At 42.7% G+C, this 19715-nt stretch overlaps 1 protein-coding gene across 13 annotated transcripts in view; it reads left to right on the top strand.

The window, feature by feature from the left end:
- TBC1D5 (TBC1 domain family member 5) overlaps window positions 1–19715 on the top strand; it is a 592035-nt gene that overhangs the window by 466926 nt on the left and 105394 nt on the right. For all 13 annotated transcript variants that reach the window (XM_059886432.1, XM_059886457.1, XM_059886448.1 and 10 more), the window contains one exon: window positions 19402–19487. In XM_059886432.1, coding sequence (XP_059742415.1) covers window positions 19402–19487 — 86 coding nt within the window. The remainder of the gene's footprint in view (window positions 1–19401; window positions 19488–19715) is intronic.

Raw genomic sequence — 19715 nt, 5'->3', positions numbered from 1 at the left:
GTGTGTGTGTGTGTGTATTTAAAATTACAGTCATTTTATACCAACCACTCTTTTTTTAAATAGGAAAATAAAAGAACATAGATAATATATCTGTATTTTGATAATATATCTGTATTTTTCATTTCTTCCTTCCTATTTTAAAAATAAGATATATGTATGAGCATCTTGAAAACAGAAAATCTAGAGAGTGATTGAGGAAAGCATCAGCAGAGGCTTGGTAAGTGGGCCCAGAGCTCTGGGCAGTGAGCCGCTAGCTGTGTTTCCAAGGTATCCACTTACTGACTGAGTTTGTGGGAAATGTATAGATGAGCGAGTTTGTGAGAATATTTGGGTGTAAGAAGGTTGGATAATGAGTTGCTGTTGAGCAGGTTGTGGATCTCCAGGAAGAGACTGCAGAAGGCAACTGGGAATGTGTCGAGGACTCAAAGGAGAGATCTGGCCCGAGATAGATTTAGCTACTTGGAAGACAGGTATGAACCGTAGCTGAGGGAATGTGAGTGACTCAGGAATGGCGTGTTGGGGCATCAGAGGAGAACTGGAAGGGAATCATAGGGTGTGAGGGTCAGGACAGAGGACGCCAGGTGGGGGCGACTCGGAACGTGGACAGGCTGGGGAAGCAGGGTCCATGTAGGGTTTTGAGAGCACTCTTTAACTGCTGTGGCCTTGGTCTCCACCATGTCTCACGTGCACCACATTAGATTTCTGCCTCCGTGTAAGCTGTGGCGTGCGCACTGCCAAGACTTCAGTCTCTGTCCCCCGTCCCCACAGTTAGCCCTCTCCTCACTTCTCCGCCCCGACCCGTCTCCTCTGGTGCCCACTGCCCTGTTCTCTGCATCCTGTTTGCTTTTGTTTGTTCATTTATCTTGGGTTTTTTTGTTACGCTCTAGGAAAATCCCATGGACAGAGGAGCGTGGTGGGCTGCAGTCCATGGGGTTGCTGAGGGTCAGACACGGCTGAGTGACTTCACTTTCACTTTTCACTTTCATGCGCTGGAGAAGGAAATGGCAACCCACTCCAGTGTTCTTGCCTGGAGAATCCCAGGAACGGGGGAGCCTGGTGGGCTGCCGTCTATGGGGTCGCACAGAGTCGGACACGACTGAAGCGACTTGGCAGCAGCAGCAGCAGCAGCAGCAGGGATAAGCGAGGTTGTACAGGACTGCTCTTTTCCCCTTTAACGTATGTCACTGTGCATAGTGCCCTCAGGGGCGTTCTGTGTTGTCCCAAGATTTCTTCTTTTTTTTCATGGCTGAGTAGTGTCCCACTGTAGATGTATACCAGTTGAGAAGACAGAATTATTAGGCAGTATAATTACCTGTGTGTCGATAATCCCAAGGACGGGAAATGGTTAGTGACAGATGTTGTAGAGAGATCAACTGAAATAAAAATAAACAGCCTTGAAAGTTGAAAGTTACTAAGATGTTTAGGGTGAGTATTCAAGGGGAAATAAAAGTATCCTTTCAGACTGAAACAGTGATATTAAGAAAAACAAAAGAGAAGCAAAAAGATTGTAAATGATTGCAAAATTTAAAAAGGATAGTGTGGACTCTAAGGGTGAAAATAGTCAGCAACTTGTGTTGCTGATAACAAAGGTTAAATTGTTTTCAAATGCATAGATAATGTGTCATTTCTCAACCAGACCCTTAATAAAGTGAAAGTGAAGTCACTCAGTCGTGTCTGACTCTGCGACCCATGGACTGTAGCCCACCAAGCTCCTCTGTCCATGGGATTCTCCAGGCAAGAATACTGGAGTGGGTTGCCATTTCCTTCTCCAGGGGATCTCCCTGACCCAGGGATTGAACCCAGGTCTCCCACATTGCAGGCAGACGCTTTAACCTCTGCACCACCAGGGAAGCCCTTAATAAAGTAATATGCCCAATTTTTCATTCCTAATTTTGAGATGTGAAAAATTGTGAAATATTATTTGAAAATGTAAACTGATTATTTAAAAGAAACATAGATAACACTTAAAGCATGGTTAGCTCTTTGCACCTGGGACTATGATTCAGTTTAGTTCAGTCGCTCAGTCGTGTCCAACTCTTTGCGACCCCATGGACCACAGCACGCCAGGCCTCCCTGTCCATCACCAACTCCCGGAGTCCACCCAACCCATGTCCATCGAGTCAGCGATGCCATCCAACCATCTCATCCTCTGTCATCCCCTTCTCCTCCTGCCCTCAATCTTTCCCAGCATCAGGGTCTTTTCAAATAAGTCAGCTCCTCCTATCAGGTGGCCAAAGTATTGGAGTTTCAGCTTCAACATCAGTCCTTCCAATGAACACCCAGGACTGATTTCCTTTAGGATGGACTAGTTGGATCTCCTTGCTGTCCAAGGGACTCTCAAGAATCTTCTCCAACACCACATTTCAAAAGCATCAGTTCTTCGGCACTCAGCTTTCTTTATAGTCCAACTCTCACATCCATACATGACCACTGGGAAAACCATAGCCTTGACTAGATGAACCTTTGATGGCAAAGTAATGTCTCTGCTTTTTAATATGCTGTCTAGGTTGGTCGTAACTTGCCTTCCAAGGAGTAAGCATCTTTTAATTTCATGGCTGCAGTCACCATCTGCAGTGATTTTGGAGCCCATAAAAATAAAGTCAGCCACTGTTTCCCCATCTATTTGCCATGAAGTGATGGGACCGGATGCCATGATCTTAGTTTTCTGAATGTTGAGCTTAAGCCAACTTTTTCACTCTCCTCTTTCACTTTCATCAAGAGGCTCTTTAGTTCTTCTTCACTTTCTGCCATAAGGGTGGTGTCATCTGCATATCTGAGGTTATTAATATTTCTCCGGGCAGTCTTGATTCCAGCTTGTGCTTTCTCCAGCCCAGCGTTTCTTATGATTATTTAACCCAAAAAGGAAACTAAGGGTTAATTAACAGTGTCCTTCATACTTTGATGAGCTCTTATGTAAACGACAGCAGCTGTGGATATATGTAGGCAGAAGAGGTTTGAAGATGGAAATAGATTTAGTCCCTGACCGCAGCCTTACTGTCTTCATGACTTTGGCCAAAATACAAACCATTCTAACCAGTCTTTTTACCTATACAGTGGTGCTGAGCTTGTTGTGAAAGTCCTGTGAATGTGAGATAGTGCTTGTACAGTGCATGGATGGTCTGGCGTCAGTAAGTGATGGCTGATGGTCTGTGTGCTTTCTCAAGAGGAAGAAGCAAGGCCGAACAGGCAGAACTCCATTTGAGGGTCTGTCTAAAAACTGTGGATTTTCTCCCCCTAAATTTAGTGTTCCTGAGCCTCTTAGTTTTGTTTCCATTTACATAGTAAGCTTCCTAAATAATTTAACGTATCATTACATGTTGATGTTCTCTTTTTTTTTAATTTTTGTACTCCCTGGCTGTCCGGTGGTTAGGACTTGGCGCTTCCACTTCCAGGGCCTAAGATCTGATGGCTGGTCGGAACTGAGACCCTGTAAGCTGTGTGGTATGGCTATAAATAAGTAAATAACCTTTAAAAGATAAAATTATCAGTTGCTTTTTATGTAGGTGTACAGATATAGATAACATGAGTTTGCGCAAACTCCGGGAGATAGTCAAGGACAGGGAAGCCTGGCATCTGCGGCCCGTGGGGTCGCTGAGTCGGACACGACTTTTATGATTGAACAACAAGGACAGAAAGGCAAGCTGTGAAGGTTCCGGGCGTCACTGCTCATTAAACAGCGCCGCGCAGAAAAGGAAGCCCCAGTCTATGGCTGGCGAGAACCAACTCCACACCGCTGCGCTGCTTCTCTGTGAGCCTCTCCACAGCGCGTCCGCGTTCCGCGCAAGCCCTCCCCTCCCTCCTGTTTGCTGTTCCACTGCCAGTGCCGCCGGGAAGCCCTCCTGATGAAGCAAGTCCCCGTTAGGCTCCTCCCTAGCACCCTGTACTGCCTTTCCTAAGCGCTAGGCACGGACACCGTCTTACACCGACGTGTGTGATTATTTCATCATTCCACCCTCTTGCCCCTTCGGGTGGAATCGAGACTGCTGTGTTCCCGTTGTCCTCCCGGTACCCAGCGTAGCCCCTGACACAGGAAGTATCTGCATAGGAGGATCTGTCGATTGGTGGGTGGCTGGCCGGGTGGAGCCAGAAGAATGTTTATCTTTCCACACTGTCTTCACCACAGCTGTGTGGTCTTCCTTCTACTGGGATTGCCATTGCTGCCCTTTTCCTACGGGCACCTTCACAACCTTCCTTCTCATCCAGCTGAAATCACACTTCTTGGTTATAAAATGGCATCCAGATTCTCACCTTCCTAATGAAACTCCTATGAAGATTCAGGCAAACAATATCAAAACCACAGAAACCAAACAAAGCAGACAACCTCCTGCCTACAAGGAGTTGAGCTCAGTTAGGAAAAGTTAATTATATTGCCTGTGCTTTGCTTTATGAAGCAGGTGCCCTCCGCAGCCACTCAACCAGCTGCTCCTTTGTGAAGTAAGTCATCAAACAGGTAGTCACGTCGTCCTGGGCAACCCCTGTGCAACCTGCTTACTGAGCTGGGCCTCCCTGCGAAAACAGGCTGCCCCTGGGACTGCTCACTGGGCTTCTTTCCGTTTTCCTGGAAAGAAAGATGACCTGAATTTGGTCATGACATGGATCAGGACAGTGGACTTAGCGAGTTGGGACTTTGTTCATCCGCAGGAACTCCCAGCAGCATGAGATCGCCCTCAGTTGCCAGTGAGCCCTTCCGGAGCGTCTTTCTCAAAGGCCTGTGATGGCAGCACCATTGGCCTCACCCTGAGGGAAGGACTTAGGCGGCTTCTCCCTGAGCCGTTAGTCATGCATAGGTGCAGGTCAGGCGGATCTTGCCCTCCTTCTCTGCAGCGCTTTCTGTAAAAGCTGAGCTCTGATGAGCTCTCCAGCTCATCTAGTTCATAGGTGATCACTGAGCACACACCGTGTACCACGCAGAGAAGCTATGAAGAGAGACCTGGTCTTGACCCGGCCCTCGGAGAACTTCCGCTCCGCGTGGAAGGCAGACGTGTACACAGGTGACCGTCCTGCAGGGCATGGTGAAGTAAATGCAGAACAGACTCAAAATCAGCAGGCTGATGGGATAGAGGCAGCAGGGGGACATGGAGATTTACAACAGAGTTTACGAAAGGCTTCACGTAGGAGGTGTATTTGACTAAGAATGAGAAGGATTCTGGGAAGCAAAGAATAATGCGTAGACACCCTAACCCAAGGAAAAAGTTTACCTCAAGTCTGGAGATTTGCGGAATGTTCAGAGATGATGGCAAGTGAAACATTAAGTACCTGGTAGGTGATATTCTTGGGCTTCCCATGTGGCTCACCTAGTAAAGAATCTGCCTGCAATGCGGGAGACCCGAGTTTGATCCCTGGGTTGGGAAGATCCCCTGGAGAAGGGAAAGGCTACCCACTCCAGTATTCTGGCCTGGAGAATCCCATGAACCGTATAGTCCATGGGGTCGCAAAAAATCAGACATGACTGAATGACTTTCACTTTCAGCTAATATGAGATATATTTTAGGGCTGGATCATGGAGATCATGGTGGTCCTTGATGTCTTGCTGAGAAATTGGAACTTTGGCAATTGAGACTTGATTCAGAACTAAGAGAAGAAAGAAAAAAAAAAAAAAAAAACTCAGACCTTTATTTTTCGAAGGTCATTGAGGTGGTATTATGTGTATCAGTGGGCACAAGATCAGAGACTTGATATAGTCAAGGCAAAAATCAAGACAGTTCTGAACCACAGTGAGGGTCCTGGTCATAGAGCTGTGGGGTCTTGCCACAGGCGTCCTGGGAGGCAGAATGATATAACCTGCTCAGCCCAGATGTTTTATGTCCTAGGTCTAGGGTTCTGATAGAGTGAAAGTCGCTCAGTCACGTCCCAACTCTTTGTGACCCCATGGACTATACAGTCCATGGAATTCTCCGGACCAGAATACTGGAGTGGGTAACCTTTCCCTTCTCCAGGGGATCTTCCCAACCCAGGGATGGAACCCAGGTCTCCCACATTGTGGGCAGCTTCTTTACCAGCTGAGCCACCAGGGAAGCCCAAGAATACTGGAGTGGGTAGCCTCCCTTCTCCAGCAGATCTTCCTGACCCAGGAATTGAACTGAGGTCTCCTGCATTGCAGGTGGATTCTTTACCAACTGAGCTATCAGAGAAGCCTGGGGTTCTAATAAGCGGTTTGAAATATTAATGCCAGAAATTGAGGCTTAGGAGTTTTGTGGAGAGATGAGTATTGAAAGATTCGGACAAGATAATTGAAATTGAGAGTATATTTCAGAGATCACAAAATCGCAAAGAGTTACTGACAGATCTGTAAGATTCCCTTTTGGGGCGTGTGTGTGTGTGTGTGTGTGTGTGTGTGTAGTGAAATCTTGCAGTTGGTGCCATTTAAAGCTTCTGGATGACCTTCAAAGGTCAGCCTTAGGGCATCTCACCTTCCAGATCTTCAAAGGCCTCTATGAAAAGAGTGAGTCCTGCATGAGCTCATAGAGGTAGGCTAAACAAAGTCAGCATAATGCTGTCTGGACAGACTTTTGCTAAGAGTAGCAAGTTCAGCCAGAATCAGGAGCTGTCCTTCATGTCTGTTTAATCTACGACTTAGGTGATGTAATTATTTTAGAGTACAAAATCTAAGCTGAGAAGAATATAAAATATTTTTATCTTATTTATATAAAGCATAACTAAAGAATTAAGCTTTACTTTGGTTTAGTGCAAAGTAGTATAAATAAGATAGAGAAGGCAATGGCAACGCACTCCAGTACTCTTGCCTGCAAAGTCCCATGGACGGAGGAGCCTGGTGGGCTGCAGTTCATGGGGTCACGAAGAGTCGGACACGACTGAGCGACTTCCCTTTCACTTTTCACTTTCATGCATTGGTGAAAGCAATGGCACCCCACTCTGATGTTCTTGCCTGGAGAATCCCAGGGATGGGGGAGCCTGGTGGGCTGCCGTCTGTGGGGTCGCACAGAGTCGGACACGACTGAAGCGACTTAGCAGCAGCAGCAGCAGCAGCAGCAGTATAAATAAGAAATCAGAATTGATCCCTGCCAGTAAGCTCATGGTGGAGATAACTCCCGTTGGTGGTCAGATGGGGGTGGGGTGACACGCTGCATGCTATGAAAATGACAGCAGTGTAAGAGAAGTGCGAAGTACAAACTCACGCGCTAGCAGGGTAACGCTCAAAATCCCCCAAATCAGGCTTCAACAGTGTGTCAGCCGAGAACTTCCAGATGGCCAAGCTGAATTTAGAAAAGGCAGAGGAACCAGCCAACATCCACTGGATCACAGGAAAAAGCAAGAGAATCCCACAAAAATTTCTGCGTCATTGACTGTGCTGAAGCCTTTGACTGTGTGAGTCACTATAAACTGTGGAAAATTCCTAAAGAAATGGGAATATTAGACCTGCCTCCTGAGAAATCTGTATGCAGATCAAGAAGCAAAAGTTAGAACCAGACATGGAACAACAGACTGGTTCCAAATTGGGAAAGGAGTACAACAAGGCTGTATGTTGTCACCGTGCTTATTTAACATCTATGCAGAGTACATTATGCAAAATGCCAGGCTGGATGAAGCACAAGCTGGAATCAAGATTGCTGGGGAAAATATCAATAACCTCAAGTAGGCAGATGACACTGCCCTAATGGCAGAAAGTGAAGAGGAATTAAAGAGCCTCGTGATTAAAGCGAAAGAGGAGAGTGAAAAAGTTGGCTTAAAAGTCAACATTCAGAAAACTAAGATCATGGTATCTGGTCCCATCACTTCATGGCAAATAGATGGGGAAACAATGGAAACAGTGAGAGACTTTATTTTCTTGGGCTCCAAAATCACTGCAGATGGTTGGTGACTGCAGCCATGAAATTAAAAGACGCTCGCTCCTTGGAAGGAAAGCTATGACAAACCTAGTCAGCATATTAAAAAGCAGAGACATCACTTTGCTGAAGAAGTTTCATGTAGTCAAAGCCATGGTTTTTTTAATATACATTTGTTTATTTTACTTGGAGGCTGATTGCGTTACAGTGTTGTATTGGCATCGCCATACGCCCAGCTGACGTGAGAGGTGGGCTTCCCAGGCAGTGCTGGTGGTAAGACTCCACCCACCAGTGCAGGAGACTTGAGAGTCACAGGTTCGATCCCTGGGTTGGGAAGATCCCCTGGAGGAGGGCATGGCAACCCAGTCCAGTATTCTTGCCTGGAGAATCCCATGGAGGGAGGAGCCTGGCGGGCTGTAGTCCATAGGGTTGCAAAGAGTTGGACACGACTGAAGTGACTTAGCACAGATGTGAGAGTTGGACCATAAAGAAAACAGTGCACCGAAGAACTGATGCCTTGTGTGGCTGGAGAAGAAAGTCCCTTGGGCTTCAGGGAGTCAAACCAGTCAATCCTAAAGGAAATCACCCTGAGTATTCATTGGAAGGACTGATGCTGAAGCTCCAGTACTTGGGCCACCTGATGTGAAGAGCCGACTCGTTGGAAAAGACCCTGATGCTTGAAAAGATAGAAGGCAGGAGGAGAAGAGGATGACAAGGTTGAATGGCATGACCGACTCAGTGGACATGTGTTCCAGCAAATTCCAGGACACTGTGAAGGACAGGGAAGCCTGGCGGGCTGCAGTCCATGGGGTCGCAAAGTGTCAGACATGAGTGAGCAGCTGAACAACAACAACAAAAACAAAATCTTTGGGAGGGAGAGGGATAAACTTGGAGTTTGAGATTAACAGATACACACTGTTATATGTGGAATAGGTAAACCGCAAAGATAGTCAGCTGTATTCACTATCTTATCATAGCCTATAATGGAAAAGAACCTGAAAAAGAACACACATGTGTGTATGTACGCACACGTGTATGTGTGTAACTGCATTGCTTTGCCGTCCACCTGAGACTAACAGAATGTAGTAAATCAGCTGGGCATGTTAGTCGCTCAGTCGTGTCCTACTCTTTGCGACCCCATGGACTGTACCTGACAGCCTCCTCTGTCCATGGATTTCTCCAGGCAAAAATACTGGAGTAGGTTGCCATTCCCTTCGGCAGGGGATCTTCCCGACCCAGGAGTCAAACCTGAGTCTCCTGCGTTGCAGGTAGATTCTTTACTGGCTGAGCAATCAGGGCAGCCCATAAATCAACTATATACTCAGTTCAGAAGAAAATAAAAGTCTCTATCCAGTCCCCCTTCGTATGCATCCATCCATTTCTCCTTCCAGGAAAAAATGTGTGTGTGTGTGTGTATTTGTGTATTCATTTACCAGTGCATATCATATTTTTTGTTTTTAACAGGTTAAGATGTAGTTTACATACAATAAAAATGCACTCATTTAAAGCATACAGGTCAATGATTTCTACTATATTTACAGAGTTCTGTAGCCTTAGAACATGGTCATAATTCCCTAAAGAACCCTTATCAGTCATACCCTAGTTTTCTGCCTCCACTTAAAACTCTCTCCACCCCACCCTAGGCAGCCACTTGTCTGATTCCCGCCCCTGTGGACTTGCCTGTTCTAGATGTTCTGTGTACACGGAATCACGCAGTGTTTGGCGGGGGTGGGGGCTGGCTTCCTTAATTAGCCTAGTTTTTGGGGTCTGTCTATGTTGGAGCATGTAGTGATACTTTGTTTTTATTGCCAGTTAATATTCCATTATGGATATACCACATTTTGTTTATCCATTAGTCACTTGGTAGACATTTGGATTGTTTCCACTCTGTAGCTATTATAAATAATGCTGCTATGCACATTTCCCATGCAAGGGGTTTTTTTGGTGTTTTTTTTTTTTGTTTTTTAATCTCTCCTGAAGTAGAATTGCTGGCTCATATGGTTACTTACTCTACATCCAACATTTTGAGGAATTGTCAAAAGCTGTTTTGCAAAGTGGCTACACCATTTTACATTCCCATCAACAATGTATGAAGGAGGGTTCACATTTCTCAGCATACTTACCAGCAGTTGTTATACCTGTCTTTTTTATTATAGCCATTTGAAGGGGTGTGAAGTGGTATCTTATTGTGGTTTTGGTTTGCATTTCCTTGACAACTAATTATGCTGAGCATCTTTTCATGTCCTTTTTTGAGTAATGGCTCTTTGGATCCTTTGTCCATGTTTAATCAGGTTGTCATTTTATTAAGAGTTGTGAGAGTTGTTAATATATTCTAGATACAAGATTCTCATATGACATGGTTTGCAAGTATTTTCTCTCATCTGTAAATCATCTTTTCCCTTTCTTAACGGTGTCCTTTGAAGCACAAACAGTTTTAAGTTTGATGAAGCCTAACTTATCAACATTGTCTTTTATCACTTACACTTTTGTTGTCATTTCTAGGAAATCATTTCCTAACCCAAGATCACAAACACATTTACTCCTGTGTTTCATTCTAAAAGTTTGATAGTTTTAACTGTTGCATTTAGGTCTGTGATCTACTTTGAGGTGATATTCTGTGGTGTGAGACAGGGATTCAGATTCATTCTTTTCCATTTGGGCATTAGTTGTGTTTGTTGGAAAAGCTTGTTCTGTGCTCCATTGAATTGTCTTGCCTCTTTGTCAAAAATTAATTAACCATAAGCGTGAGGGTTTATTTCTGGACTCCCAGTTGTGTTCCGTCGATCTATAGGTCTGCCCTTAATGCTAGTGCCTTACTATCCTGATTATTGTAACTTTGTGGTGTGTTTTGAAATCAGCCAACCTGAGTCACTTGCATTTCCATATGAATTTTAAGATCATCTTTGTTGATTTCTGCAAACAATTCCTTTTTTAAAATATTGGTAAAAATACCATTTGTATTCATCACTGCTTTTATAGCCATGATCAAATTAGATGTATATCTTATTTAATAATTTAAAAGCACATTTTAGAATATCACAGGGGCTTCTCAGATGGTACTAGTGGTGCAGTAAGTAGGCACAGGAGGCACGGGTTCAATCCCTGGGTCAGGAAGATCCCCTGAAGTAGGAAATGGCAACCCCCTCCTGTATTCTTGCTTGGAAAATTCCCAGGACAGGAGCCTGGTGGGCTACAGTCCATGGGGTCGCAGAGAGTCAGACATGACAGTGTACGCACATGCCGTGTTACAAATTTGTTCCACATTTCAGTTACTGTATTTCAGTATAATTGTTTTTCCTTTATAATCCTATGTATTCTCTTATGTATTTAAAAACATTATTCTGAAAAGGGGACCAGAGTCTTCACCAGAAGGCAGAGTAGTTCATGGCTCAAAGTGATCAAGAGCCCCTGGCATGGACAGGCTGAAGCAAACAGCCTCCTCCCTGGAAAAGACCCTGATGTTGGGAAAGCCTGAAGACAGAGGAGAAGAGGGAGACAGAGGGTGAGACGGTTGGATGGCATCACCAACTCAGTGGGCATGAACTTGGGAAAACTCCGGGAGATGGTGAGGGACAGGGAAGCCCATGCTGCCGTCCATGGGATCAGATAGGCAGACACGACTTGGCGACTGCACAGCAGCCACGCAGCAGAGATACTACTTGAGCGGCTGCCTCAGGGGCCTTTGCTTTTCCTGCTGGGCTGTATCAAATGTGCTGATTAAAGAGGGACTACTTCTATGACATTTTCCACTCTTTAAAGAAATTAACACCTGATGTCAGTGTTTTTATAGTGACAATGAAATCTAGAATAAAACAAATCAAGAGGGCAAGAAGAGTCCATCTGTAGGGCCTTTTCTTGGTGTTTCTGGGTTTAATTTGACATACTTTCTCAAGTTGAGATTGGCCTCACTCAGGAAAATAAACTCTAATCTGTAAGTTATGTTTGGTTTCTGAGTTCTTTACTTGGACGTTTCAAAATTCAATATATATACTTCATTGTTATCCTAGAAAGTATCAGAAAAAAAGAGTGTAAGTGAATGACCATAGTAAGAGTGTATTTATATAATGAGATTTTTAATTGCAGGATGTTTTTTCATTGAAGTGACTCCCAAAATTGCATGAGAAGCGTGCTGTGCAAGGCTTTCTCCTGCCAGGCCTCCGTGTGTGGCAGCTCAGCTTTGGTTTCCTTGGCGGTGAAGATAGCGGGCAGGAAAGGGAAGGCAGGTGGGGTCAGATTTCTCAAATCCGGGTTCTCAGTCCTATGGGGTCACATAGACTTACTCTTGAGGATTCAGAACTCCTAAAACCATTTGTAAATTGCTTCGTTTTGATGATAATTTGTTTAAACTTATTTTAGCACTTCTAAAAATAAAAACTTACGAGGGCAATTTTTATATCCGAGATTTTAGTTCCTTAAAGTCTCTTTCCCAAATTGGAATATTTAGGGATTTTTTTTTTTTTTTGATATTTCCTCTTTCCGTTTCTGTTGGGAACCTTCACTATCTGGAAAAGATAAATGGGGTTCCATGTTTCTGAACCAGTGAAGTCATGCTCCTGCCCTACTCTGCTCACAGTCAGGGAAGGAAAAAGGTGAAGAGTTCAGAACTGAGCTCACCAACTGGAGGATCTTGAGGTCCAGTGTCAGTCACAAAGAAAATGGGTAAATGTGAACCTCTTTCCATAGTTATTTATGTATTTATATTGGGGGGTATGTTAATCTGGTCTTGTGCTGCTGCTGCTAAGTCGCTTCAGTCGTGCCCGACTCTGTGCGACCCCATAGACGGCAGCCCACCAGGCTCCTCTGTCCCTGGGATTCTCCAGGCAAGAACACTGGAGTGGGTTGCCATTTCCTTCTCCATTGCATGAAAGTGAAAAGTGAAAGTGAAGTCGCTCAGTCATGTCTGACTCTTAGCGACCCCATGGACTATAGCCCACCAGACTCCTCCATCCATGGGATTTTCCAGGCAAGAGTACTGGAGTGGGGTGCCATCGCCTTCTCCGAATCTGGCCTTGGTCTCCATGCTAAATTCAAACTGTAAATGCATTGGAAGAAGGAAAAGACGGTATTTGTCTTGGGTCTGTTGGCTGTCGGAGGCTACTGTGGAGCATAGTGCTCGGGTGGTCTCGGCGCCCCTGTGCATCTGAGGTCTGGGCTTGCTGTGCTGGGCGTGTGGCTGTGACCTCAGGGAACGGGCTCATCCAGCACGTCACAGAGGCTGGCACGGCCTCAGAGCTTTTGTCTGTGTCCTCACCAGTTCACGGTTTTGCTTCCTTTTTATTTTTAAGGCCTTAACATTGTTTTTGTTTTAATCTGTAGATGCATAGATTGAAAGTACCTAAATTTTTCTGTCAATTGCCCAAAGATTCTTAATACCTAATATCTGCAATATATATTTCTTATCAAAAGACATAGGAACTGTTAGTATACAAGCCAGGGGTCATTTTAATTCTGATCCTGAGATGAAATTCTGATTTACAGCCCTATTGAGAAGGTGTGTTTTCTTTAAAAAAAAAAAAAAATCTGTGTTAACTTGACGTATGTGTTGTATCCACATTTTAGATTTTTGAATATTATAAAAAAAATTAAACTAGATTTTACTTTTGGGAATCCAGTGTTTTATGAACTTATAAGCATTTGGCGTTTAATTCACGGTATGGGTTGTTCAAAAAAAGGAAAAATGGTTTAGATAAGGTAGGTATGGCTGATATACTATTATACATACGTGCATATGCAGTAAGGTCAGTATTGTCTCAGTAGCGAGTAATACGAAAAGAAAACCGACTCTTGGGTAAATGATGAAGGAAATAAAACACAAGTCTAGATTTGATAGCAATATCTACATAAGACCACTTATTATTTGTTTATCTATCTTAAGGGAATTCTGTGAGCACTTAGGACTGTAACGTCTGCCTTTGTGACCCTCTGTGTTACTCTGGTTGTGATGAAGAGGGCCGTGTGTGGCGGTAAGCAGCAGAAATGCTGAGACCTTCGTGGAGCCTCTAGCAATCAGTGAATATCAGATCACAAATCTCCCCAGCTTTAATTACAGGCAAAAGAAAAGACAAAATTAGCATTTTAATATAGAAATATCTTAGGCTTTAGGAGAATTATGATAAATCTAATGTTGCCTAGCGAACCGAAGAGGGGATATCACAACAAACTGTCTCCTTAGGAATATTTGTTTAAATAAAGGCAACAATACTTCATCCTTATCTTTTTGGGGTAATTATCGCTATTTCAGGCCGTTCTTTGTTCCAGGTTTAAAATACCTTTAGTTGGAAAAAAAAAGAAACAGTAACTGGCAGTGTTTGTTTTGTATAAAACTACAAGAGGGAGCCCTGCATGCTTGGCACTAACCAGAACGTTATTCTAGGGCTTTTGCAGCGCCAGTTCACTGGCGCCACGGCGGCCCGTGCACTCGCACGCGTGCAGGCTGCCTCGCTTCAGCTCCAGCGTGTTAAACTGACTCCTCTTCCAGGGCTGAGCTTTGCCCACCTGTCTCCCCTAAAACACCTGCAACATATGTTAGCATAACCCTGCAATGCTTTGCCTTTGGGGTCCTGAGAAATTCCCCCAGAGCTTTTTGCTTATAAACAGCTGAGCAATTCGTTTTTCTAATGACGGTTGCTTTTCCCCCAGCATTGAGGCAATAACATATTCACTAAAATAAGAGTCTCATTTTTCATCAAAGAGAAACGCTCGACATATTTTTACAGTGCTGTTTCTCCTTCTGAGCCTTATTTTTCCCCTTTTCTAATCTGGCATGCTAAAAATTAAGAGTTGGTAGCAAGATATCAGGGAAAAGAAAACTAAGTAATTCTTCATTTGTCAAGCATTTTCTTCATGCCAAACAGACATTGTATTTACATTGTAAATATAAATCAACCTTTTCTATTAGGCAAGTGCTACAGGAACTTTATCAGTTTAGTTTAATGTAAAAACTGTAATCAATAATAATTTGGACGTATTGTAGGAAATCCGTTTGATTTTTTTTAACCTCATTAGCTGGCAAACAACTGTGCTTTAATAGAATGTGGTTTACAGTTTTTAAAAACTGGTATGTGTATACACACTCCTGATTTGTAAGACATTTTCTCCACACATATGAGGCCCAATGTGTACAATATATGTTCCTAAATATGTGTTACTTTTCTAAAACAAATGGAACGTTTGGTAAACCCTGCCCTAAGTTTCTGTATGGGTATCAGAAGGATGGAACACTGCTTTCTCTACCAGTTGGCCACCGTGGATTTTAAGTCATCAAACTATCAGATCTGCTGTCGACATTCTGCTCATCAGCGTTCAGTGGTATCAGAAGGGAATTCTAGCTTCCATTTTCTGGAGCTTTTCCGAAGTGCCCACCACTGTGCCGCACGTTATGTCCGGTGCCCCGTTTAACCCTTTCCGCAGTTTTGCAGATGAGGAAATCAGCACCGGGGGTGTGAGTCCTCCACAGGCAGGCGTGGGTGGAGTGGACTCGAACCTCCCTGACCCACGACCCCTCACCTCCGCCACCAAGCAGCCTGAGCCCCTCACGCAGACGCCGGGTCTGCCGCAGTCCCTGCGTGTTTCACGTAGAACTTGAGCCTTCTTCACTCCCTGCTGGTGCGTTCATCACAGCCGGGGTCACTGGGCCTGGGCCGCCTCTGCTCTGCTCAGTTCTCCATGTGTTGTCAGCGCCAGGCCTTTGAAAGGCACTGCGTTGTTCAAGCGGGATGAGTCCCTCGGACTCTTCCTTCTGGAGTTCCCGTTAACGGTGCAAAATGAGATTGTCAACCGCAGGTGAGGGACCAGAGTTAGGGGTCAAGCTAGAATGTTCTGTCTGTCGTGACCTTTGTGGGTGAGTTTGATTTCACCAGGCTCAGAAAATTGTCACATTTCTTCTTGTGGTTAAGTGTGCTTCTTGTGGTTAGTTGTACTTAGTGCAGGTTAGCAGTTCGGTATTCGTGTACTACCATTCGGAGAAGGAAATGGCAACCCACTCCAGTGTTCTTGCCTGGAGAATCCCAGGGACAGAGGAGCCTGGTGGGCTGCAGTCCACTGGGTCGCAAAGAGTCGGACACGACTGAGCGACTTCACTTTCACGATGCTGAAGAGAAGCCTTCAGAAGAGCTCCAGTAGCTTGTTAACAGAGGAGGGGATGGCACTTACGAAGTTAATTAGCTGCCATCTTGTGGAAGATTTATTTCAAGTCCGTCCAGGTTGGTCCAGGAAAGGCCCAGTAAGCCCAGGGTGAGTTCAGTCTGTGACTTCTGCATTTGCACGTGTAGTTACGCCAACCTCTCAGGTCATGAAACGTAATTAGTGTGTCTCTGTACACAGACAATATAAGTTAGGGTTACCATTTTTCCTTCTGACAAAAAGTCCCCCCCAAGAGTGGTGGGGTGTTTTTGTTGTTGTTTTGTTTTGTTAATGTACATTGGCTTGGAAAAGCTTATAATACTTGAAATCTTGACAGTCTGAAATGGGTTTAAAATAATTGCTCATTGTCCCAATCCTTTGCCAAAGACATACCAGGTTAAAGTTGTCGCCATCGTGTGTCCTGAGCAATGAGATCTCACACCTGTCGTGGGGCCTGGTCTTTCTTACATGAAGAGTTTTATGTGTGTAGAATTCCAGTGGCTCTTAAATGTTAGAGGAAATTCCAGATCTATAAACGTAAGAATTAAAAGCTGTTATATTTCTATTAAATTCGGTTTGGAAAAAAATTCTTTGAAACAAGAGAGACAAACATCTTCTTACTTTTAAAATGATTCCACTGCATAAGGTTAGACTTCTGCTCATGTAATCTTATCCCACCTCTTATGTTGGTACATAGTTGAGTGAGAAGATACTGCTCTAAAATTTCTTAACTTTGTAGAAACCATATTCAGAAGAGACAAAAGTAACTGAATTAATTCATTATTGACCAGAGACATATTAATACGTCTTTTGTTACCCAATCATTATTGACCTGAGACATTTCGAGATTCACTTAACAAATCGCCAGCCACAGGTATTCCTTTCTGCAAAAATCTTTCAGTCAATAATGTGTTAAAAGAGAAGAATTATAGGTGAATTAAAGAACTGTCAGTACTGCATCTTACTGTATAAAAGTATGTGCCTTTTATAAATATGTGTCTATATATGTGATTTCTGTAGCCACACGTTGCCTTCCTTACATATCAGATGTTTGGTTCCGTTCTGTTCATTAGAGGCTGCAGTCTTTGTGGCCATTGAGCCCTTCAGGTGTGGCTGGTCCAAACTCAGGTGTGCCATCTGAAATATATGCTGGATTTCAAACACTTCATACAAAAGAAAGCACGTAAAATGTCTCCGTTTTTATACTGATTACATGTTTTTAGTGTCAACATTTTAGATAAGTCAAATGAAACAAAATATTATTATATGTCATTTCACTCTGGTTTTTTTTCTCTTTTTTTATGTGGCTCGCTAGAAACTTTACATTACATATGAAGCTTGCGTTTGTGACCCGCATTATGCTTCTGTGGGACTGTGCTGGTCTAGGACATCCGTGTGTGTGCCTACTTATGTTTTAGTAACAACAGAGAGAAAATCCTGTTGAATAACTTTCAACTGTAACCTCTAATTTTATTTTCTTCCATTTTAAATACTGTTTTTCAACATCATCTTTTCATTCTTTTTTTTTTTTCTATCCCTGTGCTGTGTCACTTTAAGCTGCCTCTCCAATTGATACTAGTGAGTCTCCTAGGAATTTAAATAGACCTTAGTGAAAGCAATACTTGAGCCTCATTCATATGTTCAAGTTAGACCATTATTCCTAATAATGGCTTTAAGTGCTTAGGTAGATCAGGACTTCATGTCTTGAATTGCTTGTCATTTCTTTATAAAGATATTTCAAGAAACTGCACAGTGCCTCCCCTTCTTTCATTGTTTTCTAGCAAAAAGTAACAGAATCCTTTATTAATTTGTTGAAAGTCAGAGAAGAAAAGCCTTTTATAGTAGCAAAAACAAAATGTTTCCAAGTACTGAGAATAAGGAGCAAAATTGGTCATGAGTGATAGTCTTAGGAAAGTTAATTTTAAAAATAAATCATGAAAGCACTGTCAATCTGCCAGTGGTTTTGACCTCTGTTTCGTTTTCCCATTATGCTTGGGTCCAGGTTGTCATCAGCTACCACGAGGAAACCTATGTAATTCCTAGAGAGCGAGAAGTTGCACTGTGAGACTTAATAGTATGGTAGTCATGGAAGCATCAGTTATCTTCATCAAGGCAATTCAGATTTGATTATTGTAGAACTGTGTTGAATACCAAACCAGTGGAGTAGTAGCTGGAGCTAAATCAAGGGATTGTCATTTTTGTCAGATGATTAGGGCTGACTTGGAAGAGATATGAAAGGGTTGAGCTGTGTAAATACTCTCTTTTCAGCAGAAAAAGAAAAGGTCCATCACGGCCTTAAGACGCAGCTTGTTAGCTGATGAATTTCAAACTGTTTAACCTTAGCAATTATGTCCCCGCCTACATGAAAGTATATCTGTGCCTTGGGGTTATGTCTCCAAGGACTGATATGAAAGCATGTTGATAATTTTCTATTAAAATAAAATTCAGCCTTTCTGTGTCTAGTTGGTTCTCTCAAAGGACAGGGCGTGCTGTTTCAAGGTCTGAATTATTAATTTGAGTTACATGTTTAGGTAAACACTGGATCACATTTACTTGTTTTAAAAAACTTCTTAATGAAAAATATGTAGTTTAACCTTTTAGAGATGATGATATTCAGGTTATACTATTAATGTGTTACATTTTTATAAAAGTGTGTTTTTATAGAAGTATATTTGATTAATTTTTATTTGCCTGAGGAACTTGATACTTACAAATTATAGACACATTAAATAACAGCAACCTGTTTAAATAGACACACCCAACCTAATGATTCAAGAATATCTCTGCAAGTTTATAAATAATATTAAATGCCAGAAAGTGCAGTGTATTGCTGCTTCTATAAAAATGCGCATTGGTCAGTTGGCTTTCATATTGTGGTGGTACCCTGATAATATGTCCACTCCCTGGGCACTTATTCCACTCGTGTATAAGAACAGATGACATAGAAACTGCTAACTTGAAAAGAATTGCCGAATTCCAGAACAACACATTGGTTTTCGAAGAAGAAAGACTCAGGGTGCCATCTAGTGGGCGTGGCTAGCATCCTGGTTGTCAAAAACTGGTTTTTGCTCTTCTTCAAAATGTAGCTTTCTTAACGGCAGTTGTTGTCTCCTAGCCCTAAGAGTAGATTGTACTGGTGTTACATCTTACATAATACCTCAGTTTTGTTGTAATTTTATCTGATTGTATTTTGGAAAGGCATGTTGAAACTGATCAAAATTACTGAAAAGAAATCTAATGAAAGAAATAAATCAGTGTGACCTGAGACAGGTTAGAGTAAAATGTATTAAGTAATTTTAGTGTTTAATCAGACAAAGATAAGTTAGGGCAAAACTTCAACAAAGGAAAAAATACCCAAGCACATTAATTATTAAACATGATTATTATATGTATTTTTTTCTTTAAGAGTATAAAAGTAATTGTTTCATCACTTTTTGTCTTAATATACAAATTATATAATTTTATACATTTTAACTTATTGCTTTTTTTTTTATAGAGAAATCCAAGACCAGTGACTTATCAATTCCATCCAAATTTGGATTATTACAAAGCCCGAGGAGCAGACCTCATGAATAAAAGCCGGTAAGTCCTGTTTCTCTGATGGAAGTTCTAAGTCACTAAGATATTCTTGGAGATTGTCAGGAAATTTTATGCATTTGCTGAAAATAATTTTCCAGTTTTTAGCATATCAGTGGTTAATTCATGTAATGAATCTCTGTTAAATAAATTATCTGAGTTTTTCTTTGAGGTGTGAGAAAAGGATGTATGTTGATGTCAGTGGTCATAAAAATTAAATAAATACCAGAGTAT

Source organism: Bos taurus, chromosome 1 (genome assembly GCF_002263795.3).
Source record: "Bos taurus isolate L1 Dominette 01449 registration number 42190680 breed Hereford chromosome 1, ARS-UCD2.0, whole genome shotgun sequence".
Taxonomy (NCBI): Eukaryota; Metazoa; Chordata; class Mammalia; order Artiodactyla; family Bovidae; genus Bos; species Bos taurus.
This window is presented reverse-complemented; position numbering and strand designations above follow the sequence as displayed.